This window comes from Poecilia reticulata, linkage group LG18 (genome assembly GCF_000633615.1).
Source record: "Poecilia reticulata strain Guanapo linkage group LG18, Guppy_female_1.0+MT, whole genome shotgun sequence".
Taxonomy (NCBI): domain Eukaryota; kingdom Metazoa; phylum Chordata; class Actinopteri; order Cyprinodontiformes; family Poeciliidae; genus Poecilia; species Poecilia reticulata.
In genome coordinates this window covers 19291201-19300185 of record NC_024348.1, presented here as the reverse complement: position 1 = coordinate 19300185, position 8985 = coordinate 19291201, and the positions used below count along the sequence as shown (strand labels likewise).

Here is an 8985-nt window from a genome sequence, read left to right as displayed (position 1 = left end):
GGGAGCTGGAAGAAGTGGCTGGGGAGAGGGAAGTCTGGGCCTCCCTTCTGAAGCTGCTGCCCCCGCGACCCGACCCCAGATAAGCGGMAGAAAATGGATGGATGGATGGATGAAACCAAAGAACAAAACCTGTTTTCAGGTCAGCGGATGTGCGTGTGCATCAATCGGGCCTTATTAATGTGATCCGCAGTCATGTCATTAAAGCGTCTCCTTCAAGCTGCTTTGCAAGATTCACAGCAAAGATTTTTTTTTCAGTTTCCATCTCCTAAGTGGCCAATCTGTATTAAACACCGTAACGTTATTGGCACTCAGGTAGCGCAGAGACTGTTTTTACCAATCATATGGTCAATTAGGACGAAGAACACTGTGGAAAAAAAACTGCACAAAAAAAATCTGCGAAGCAGCGTGAAAAGTGAACCGCGTTACAGCGAGGGTTCACTGTATATGAAATAATTTATAAAAAGCAACAGTAATTTGCAGAATGGCTGCATATCTTAGTTTATCTAGGTGTATCTGGGACTTTGCTCTCATGCCTGGCCTCATAATTCAAGGTGTGCCGATTGATCGATCACCGATCATAATCAGCCGATTTTCGTGAAAAAGTGCATGATCGGTGATTGACAATCATTGGCTCTTGTTGCCGACACCAATCACCTGCATCTCATTTCGCAGCCTTCCTGTGCAGCTGATCTCCTCTTTCCTTCACACTGGGCAAACGCGCAGCAACAAATCCTAAGCGATGTGGAACTATTAACACACTGAGTGATTGAGGACGTTTGCGTGTTGCAGCGGACAATTGAAGCACGTCAAAATGCATCAACACAACGAAGCTAATACGACATATAATCAATGCCATACTTGATGGAGTTTGGCTACATTGAGGCTCACTGCAGTAAAAAGGACATATGGAGGATCAGATAGCAGGTAAAGAAGCGCAGAGCTACAAACACTCAACCGGATTAGCATGACGGTCAGAAAGCTAAACAAATAACCCGCAAAATTATTTAAGTCTTTGAGCTGCTCGCTGTTGAACCGCTGCTCCGCGATACAGGTAGTAATATTTCACAGACGGAGCGCCGCTTCTGCTCCACCTGGTAGTGACTCTCACACCGAACCTCTGCTTAAAGCTGCAGCATCTAACCTAAAAAAATACATTTTACATTCGTATTAAAACTTTCGCTGTCCTAACATGAGACGGATAATCTCTAAAAAAAAATAATCGATCTCCTCCCTGTTCTGCATAATTACTACGCTCAGTCAGAAACAGCCACTCAGAACTAGCAGTAATCAGCTAGCCGCTATGCTATCTGGAAGTTTTCATTTAGTAACTCAGGATTGTTTATTGTAATGGATCCTGTTTTTGCCTTTGAATGCTAAGTTTTATACTTGAATTTTTTTGGCAATGTTGAGAGGTTTTATTTTGGCTCTTTGCATTATTTAGCCTCTTAAGAGTCTCCATATGTTATCAGTCTGTTAAATATAGTATTACCGATAGCAGTACAATTTGCACAATGCCTGTTTTGCTTAGTTTTCTTCTTGGAAAAAAATATTAAAATCAAGTTTTTGTGTAAATTAAGGTGAATTCATGGTTCCTTTTTCCACATAATGTAACCGGTAGTGTTAATGATAAAAAAATATTAATTATGTGCTCGGCATGGGTGATCGGTATCGGTATCAGGAAAAAACCTGATCGGCACATCTCCAGTGTTGATACTTCAGTGTTGTTTCACTATAAATTACTCACTAAAAGTGTAATAACCAGTGGTACCGGATTCATTTTTGAGGCGTGGGGTCCATTTGGGTGTTTTGTCACCTCTGTTGCACATTTTGATTGTTCAATTGACATGAGGACACGTGTCAATCAATTCAGAGGGTTTGTCCCAAAGTTAACGCCTCTTACCTGAAGGACAAAGTTGTTGACTCTACCATGCGCTGGGATCTGGCTACTGATTTGCTGATTGCTTGCTTTTAAATGAGCTGTGGACAAAGAGATTTGGTGGAAAATAATTGGAAAAATGTTTACAAGTTGTCAGTGGGGAACATACACAAGACAAGCTTTATTTAAGCATGTTATATATATATTTATAGACTTTATTCCATTTTCAAAACGAGTCTGGATGAATACCTACAGCCTACCTAAGAACAGCTAAATACAAATACAGTATACAGTATTAAAGCAACATGTCCATTTGAAGGTCTTGTCATCATTGCATCATATGCATGTGCTGTACATATTAAAAGTAATTGAGTTTTGGTGTATCACAGACAGCAATTTTTTTTAGTTAATAGGAAAATTACAACATATTTAAACCAACATGTTCAACTTATCCTGGCTGGGCCGTGCAGAGACCACTAAAAGGGCAGGTGCTCAAAAAAAAGGGGCACATCTAACTGCATTTTAGGACAGAATATTAACAAAGCCATATAGCTTTCAGAGTTTAATAAACAATGATAAATTACAAAATTGTGAGATATACAATCAAAGCTAAGGAAAATCTCTAAATAAATCATACAACTATGCATATGCAAGATATTTTATTAGTAATTTCTTTCAGCTGGTCTATTTTGTTATAGGAATATATTGCAATATTCAAACCAGCAATTTAGCAAGATATGTAAATCAGAGCTGGACCACCAGACATATTTTGTCTTTACAGAATTACACTATTAAAATGTAAACAAGGACACCATGCAACCTTTTAGTGACTGTAACCTATAAAACAAAGAGCTGCCTGTTTGCTACACTTGCAGTGGACATGAAGATGGTCCATTCAGGAAAGCAGAGCTGCATCAAACTTTAATGTGGAACTGCAAAGAAAAAAAAACAAAAGCAAAAATTGAATTGTTAATGAATGTCACAATGAGAAAAGCCTACTGAGTTTTGCTTAAAAAACGTTTCTTAAAATTAAAATCACACATTCTTGTCTCATGAAGTGAAAAAAATTATTTGCAAAACAAACTTATTTGCACGCCAGCTGGAGATAGGCACCAGCAACCCCCCCCCGACCCCACTGAGGGACAAGGGTGAAAGAAAATGGATGGATGGATGGACCTTATTTGCACATGTCATAAATCTTTTCTTGCTATTCAAAGTTGTTGCTAGTGATTCTCATATGACGTCGTGGGCAGGGCCCGCAAATAAGTTTGTTTGGCAAAAAACTTTTTAAGTTCACGAGACAAAAATTGGTTGTTTAATTTAAAAAAAAGTTTTTTAAACTAAACTTTTTGTTTTTTAAAAAGAAATCATTAGAATTCCAAAAGTTTTGATTACAATTTTATTTTACTTAACTGAGGTTAGTTTTTTTTTTTTTCATTGAATAATTGGGAAACAAATTTAACTTAATACACTGCAAACCAGACCCTAAACTTACTTAGTCTGGATTGAATTTTTCCCCTTCATTAATGACAGACTTTTATTACATACATTATATCTATTATGGTAATTCAGGGTGAGTTATTTTTAAATTCTACATGAATATCCTTGTTGGACTTTTATTTAATTGTTATTCTCCTTCAAGATACATTTACCTAACACCAGAATAAATGCAATGTACATTATGCAGCAAAGGAAATTAGAAGACATGTATCCATTATGGGGATGACAGGTTTTGGACGGGTGATGTGCCATTATTGCATAAGCGATACTGAAGAATGACTGCAATCATTAACAATACAAGAAGCTTTTTAGTTATCTAGCTTTGCTAGTAAAGTGGTTAGCTAGCAGCTAACCACTTCAGTATTATAAAAATACTGAATCGATAAGAACAGTTTTTCCTCACCTGGCTGTCTCCTCCCGCTCAGTAGTTTTTCAGAGAAAGGCAGACGCAGAGGCCTGTCAGTGWCTGTTGTATTTCATTACCTCTCTGCTTAAACCGCGACTCCTAGCTGAAGCAGAAACGATACTTCAACGTTTTCCGTCATCTGACAAGTAGCAAGTTACTCCACTTTATTTTTTTTTTCACCAAAAACTGTTCTGTAATCTGGAACATTGGCTACGTTGAGCTCCAGTTAACCGCCTCATCTCACTGCGCGAGAGGCAAGTGCGTCATGCGTCATGGGCTAAAGGTCAAAGGTAAAAAGGTGATCGGCTTATTATATTGTACAAAAAATCCCCAACAAAAAACAAAATAATTTTAGTACATGTTATTATGTGTCAGAAGAGGGTATAGAAAATAATAATAAAAAAAAAAATTACCAAAAGGGCACTTGGGGGCAAGGAGCAAAAGGGGCAGGTGCTCAAGCCCCCCAGCCTCCTCTCCGCACATGCCTGAATGCTGGAATCCTTTATCAGTTTAACGTCCTCAGATGAGGATGGGAGAGAGCAGGACAAGCTGTTCCTCTTACTGCTCCAGGACAAGCTGTTTCAGATAAAAATATTGAGATAAAAACATTAGTATCTTATCTAATGTTTTCAGACAAAAACGCTTTAACACATTATATCAATTCAAAAATCAGATTAAAACAACAGAAAGTAATAAAGTAAAAGCCTAAACGTGCAAACCCCATCATATGATAAGGGTCAAAATGATAAAGATTTATTTTTAGAGAAGTTGTAACTTTTCAGCTAAACCCAGCAGCTCTTGGCGAAAAGTTTGCTCATTCTGCCAGTCAGAATTTGGTCAAGGTTTGGTAACACTAAAACTAAATCCAGTGAATTTTTGGGTATATACCAAATTACAATGTTGACTTCAATCTAAGGAGTTAAAATGTTTTTTTTTTACGTATCACTTGAGTTCAAAACATTGAGGGCCTCTTTAGATACAAAGGTTTTAAAAATTGACTGAGGTCGGTGGTACAGTGTGTGGAGCYTGTRCAGATCGGCCCCACACCAGCTGTTGGCTAGTGGTAACGCTCAGCCCCTCCCGTTTCAAATTCATCTCATTAAAGTAAGAGTTAAAGAGCTAAATGTGATTGAAATATTTGCTACCTTCAACAACAACGACAACTTAAGTCTATAAAAGCAATGCAGCCAGTTTAGCTAGTATTTATTTACAAGCCATAACAAGGCAGTTTATTATGATTCAGCCATAGTAATTAAACAAACTGCTGTCTTATTTTTACTGTTAATGTATTTGTTCCTATTGTGAAAGTAAATAAAATGTTCTACATGTTTTTTACTTACTGTAGGATTTTTTGGTTGTGCTGCAGAGCCACAGTTAGCTCCTCATTTTACTGCTCTCACTGAAAAGTTACGCTCTCTATTTATTGGCCATTTTTGTCACTTGGTGACAGCAACTTTCCTGATCAATCTGATTGGCTGGATTTTCAACTCCGATTCAACCACATCCTGCAATGGTTTGCCTAATTGGCCAGGCTTTTATGTTTTTTTTTTCAGTCATAATCAATAAAATGACAAAAAACAAAGTCTTGAAATATGTGTTCCCGCTGCAGTTACATGTGATGTCAGCAGGTGGCAGAGTTGCACCTTTTGGTATTTTATTTTTTACACATTTGTAATGGTTTAATTTAATGGACCTTACCACAGGAGCCGCATTTCATTGGCTAATGCACATTTTATGTCACAGCGCAGCTACCATGTGCTTGACCGCCTCACAAACTCGAGCTACAGTAGTAAACACATGCTAATGTACATTGTGGACTAGCAGACCGACAGAAAGTTTTTGCGTCAGGACTCAAAAAAGAATGGTTCTACACCGTCAGTGGGGTATCTGCACAGGCGATGTCAGGTATCCTGATCGTATTTGTGGAACTAAAATTCACAGATATCCAAAATCTGAAACGGAATGTCTTGCTTGGATTAAAGCTTGTGCACGACCGCATTTGCAGCTCAACCGTCGTAGGATCAATAAGAACAAAGGAGTGTCTATATTTATGTTGAGGGTGTGAGRATCTGCTGTTTTCCTCATCGACCGGTAGCATTTCGCTGTGACGCGCACAATGTTGGAGGCATCGCGTGGCTCAAACACCTTGATGTTGTCCAAAAAAGATGACATGAACCTGTTGGTTCCATTGTCGTGGCTGATATATTGTGAAAATCCAGCAGAAATGCTATACTAATCGACTCAGAAATACTCTGCAGAGAGTCATTCGAAATGAAAGATGCCATGTTAACATAGAAACTAAGCACTGCGAGGCTTTCTTTGTGAGACATGCAGTCACATGGGATTTTAGAGGGCGTTTTTGGGCRGAGCTTGGTAAAGTCCATTGCGTCAAGACTTAAAGGTATCAGACAAACCTCTGTTATCCTTTGTTGCATTTCAAAACCACACATCTGAACATATCAAAGCCTGCTTCTGCAACCCTGTCTGACATCAGATACCACAGAACAAACTATCATTACAAGCAAATGGGTCAGAGAGATAACTAAACAGAAGTGTTGAACTTGAGCCTGAATGTTGGAGCCAAAGCAGATCAGTTAACGAAAACTGGAAATATCATCTTACATGGGTCAGTGTAAAATGAAATCAAAATCTCACTTTACATAAATTTTTTGGTTATTTACTTGCTGCTTATTATTTGCCTATTTACTGTGTCCAACAACACATTAACTATATCTAGGAACATTTTTAACTAATTATTATTAAATCAAGAGGATATAACTTAAAACTTTCTTCCACACATGCCTTTTAATCAGAGCAGTGAAAGTAAAGACAAAAATACATCACCAGTTGACAGAAAGTAACTATTCTCTGCTTTTATGAGGAAAGAACCTCAGGTTTGCCTGTAATGTGTTATAGTGTGATATTTATATTGTAATAACTAGCTTATGATGTTGTTAAAAATAATTAACAACACAAAGACAGAATAAACCACACACCATCTTGTTTAGATTCCTCAAAGATTTATTTTTGTTAAGCCAAAGAACAGAAGAAAGTTTCGCTTAGATGATCTTTTCTTATAACTCATTCAGTCTGATATTGTTAAAGAGAGACAATCCAGCTGCTGTTTGCTTGTCACTTCATTCCTTAGGTTGCATTAAAGACATAAATTATATGAAGAAAAAATGCAGAAATATCTTTTGGTTTTTTTATGAAGGTGCAAAATGACAGGTAAACAGAAACTCCTAGCATTCATCCTCCACTGGTTCTATTTTACACATCAGGCCTCTTTGGGAACCTTTTTTTCAGACCTTCTTGGCGCAGACAGAAGATCGAGGGTAATGACACCAGCAGTCATCCCAGCACTTTTTGTCTAGGAGCAAAACATCAAATATCAGTCAAACATCATGTAAAGAAAACGCTGAGGTGGCCGATTAACTGTACAGTTGAACTAGATATTTGTGTACACAGAATAAGTTAAATCTGACCAAACTTGCCTTTTTAAGTTTTAAGTTGGATAGAACTACCAAAATTATTACGATTTTCTTCAAATTCAGAAATTGACACATTTTGGTCAGTGCCAGTGATATTTGTCTCAAAGTCAATGACTTGGTTCAACAAATGTGTGGAGATCAACTAAAATGTTTACATGCAGAGTAAATCAGCTTTTCTCCCAAGACCCCTGATACCAACAGAAAAAACAGACTTGTGTGATATTTTCTTTACCTGTGAAGTTCATCTGTAGGCAGTGCTGCTGGCTGCCTAATCCATTATCAGGCTGCCCTGGACACCAGTTTGTGTAGATCATACGGCTTCCATCGCTCCAAAACCAAGTGCTCTCCTGCAAGACAAAGTTCAGCAGATGATATGTTTCATTAAATGTTTTATCAAATACTTCACAAGTAAATTGTATTGGTAAAAGTACCTGCTGTCCATCAGTGCCTCCAATCCATGCTACTTTGGACCCGTATCCTGCTGCAGCTATCAGATTCTGAACCCAACGGTACTCGTCCCTGTTGTGAACTGATGCAAGGTTTGCCCCCATGGACAGACAGTTTTTCTACGGATAAACACACAACAACTAAATGAAGAAGCAGCTGGACTTTGTTATTTAAGAACTGTGAAATAAAGCAGAGCAGCAGGAAATAAAAGCACAGTGTTGTTGGAAATCACCTCTGCATTCGCCCAAGTCATGTCATTGGGAACATAGAGAAAGCAGCGATTGTTGATCGGCATCCAGCCAGATGGACAGGTGATGGATGTCTGGATTGAGCCAAAATGTGCTGATGAAAAACATGCAGGCTTCCAGTTAAATGGTTTATGCAGCATTAGTTTGATAATAACTTTATTTTGTGACAAATTATAACATCAAATTGAAACATTAAATTTATTCTAAAGCATAATGCCCACATTGACAAGATATGACTCGGTGTGCACAGTGGAGACATTTTAAGATGACTAATAAATTATCTGGAGAAGGATTGCATTATGTTTAGCAAAGTTTTATACAAGAAGATATATTTTAGAGTTTGTGCTTTAGGCAATCATGCCAAGGAAATRRAAACAATGACTGAAAACATCCACTGACCGTCACCAGGAGAGCCGTCATCGGCGACAGCTTTAGATATTTTAAAAGTGTGCTTGTCTGTGTTTTAGTCATTTATGATTTCTTAATATTTATTAAATACTCATGGTTACCACTTGCCTGAATGACCACAGAGAAAACCAGGAGGAACACAGCCAACAACTTCATGGTGCAGATGATGAGAAGATGCAAATTTGCAAGCTGAAGAAAAGTCAAAATAAAGCATACATGTTAAGAAAAACTCACAATGGCACTAAGACAATAAGAAATTTGACCAGCAAACCTGATGCAGATTGATCTGTTTTCTCAGCCAGCCAGCACCTTTAGTCCTTACTGCAGAATCACTGGATATTTATAGAGCTTTAAGTCTTGTCACATCCAGAAAATGAGGAAATTATATGGGTAGAACTTGTATAGAAATTACCTGATAATTCACATCTAGTTCAATAGGAACTTAAAGTTGTGACTAAGTCCAAATCGGTTTGCAATCGGTTTTTTGTGGCTGGGTGGTGGTCTTTGTTTTCAATTACACTTTGTGAAAGTTCAGAGTGCAATTCATCCAGTTATCTTTCCAATTCCAATTATGCCCTTTTTCCACCGGCTCTACTTCAACAACCCGAC

General features: G+C 37.8%; 1 protein-coding gene across 4 annotated transcripts; it reads right to left on the bottom strand.

Moving 5' to 3' along the window:
• Positions 1-6780: 6780 nt before the first annotated feature.
• Positions 6781-8979, bottom strand: LOC103480872 (type-2 ice-structuring protein-like). 4 transcript variants are annotated; one of them, XM_008436074.2, is made up of 7 exons: positions 8789-8979; positions 8648-8708; positions 8485-8565; positions 7953-8042; positions 7705-7839; positions 7506-7620; positions 6781-7152 (listed from the first exon to the last, which is right to left on the bottom strand). In XM_008436074.2, the coding sequence occupies exons 3-7, from the start codon at positions 8530-8532 to the stop codon at positions 7085-7087; spliced, it is 456 nt and encodes a 151-aa protein (XP_008434296.1). In that variant the 5' UTR covers positions 8533-8565; positions 8648-8708; positions 8789-8979; the 3' UTR covers positions 6781-7084. The 4 variants fall into 4 exon arrangements, with proteins under 4 accessions (XP_008434296.1, XP_017165736.1, XP_008434295.1 ...); XM_017310247.1 differs by having other exon boundaries at positions 7953-8062; positions 8648-8979; XM_008436073.2 differs by having other exon boundaries at positions 8648-8979.
• Positions 8980-8985: the final 6 nt, after the last annotated feature.

Coding starts and splice junctions, on each gene's coding strand:
- LOC103480872 (XM_008436073.2), bottom strand. CDS start 8,532: ATGAAGTTGTTGGCTGTGTTCCTCCTGGTTTTCTCTGTGGTCATTCAG. Junction 8,043..8,484: donor TTTTCTCTGTGGTCATTCAG/GCAAGTGGTAAC, acceptor GGCTCAATCCAG/ACATCCATCACCTGTCCATC. Junction 7,153..7,505: donor CCTACAGATGAACTTCACAG/GTAAAGAAAATA, acceptor TTTTGCTCCTAG/ACAAAAAGTGCTGGGATGAC.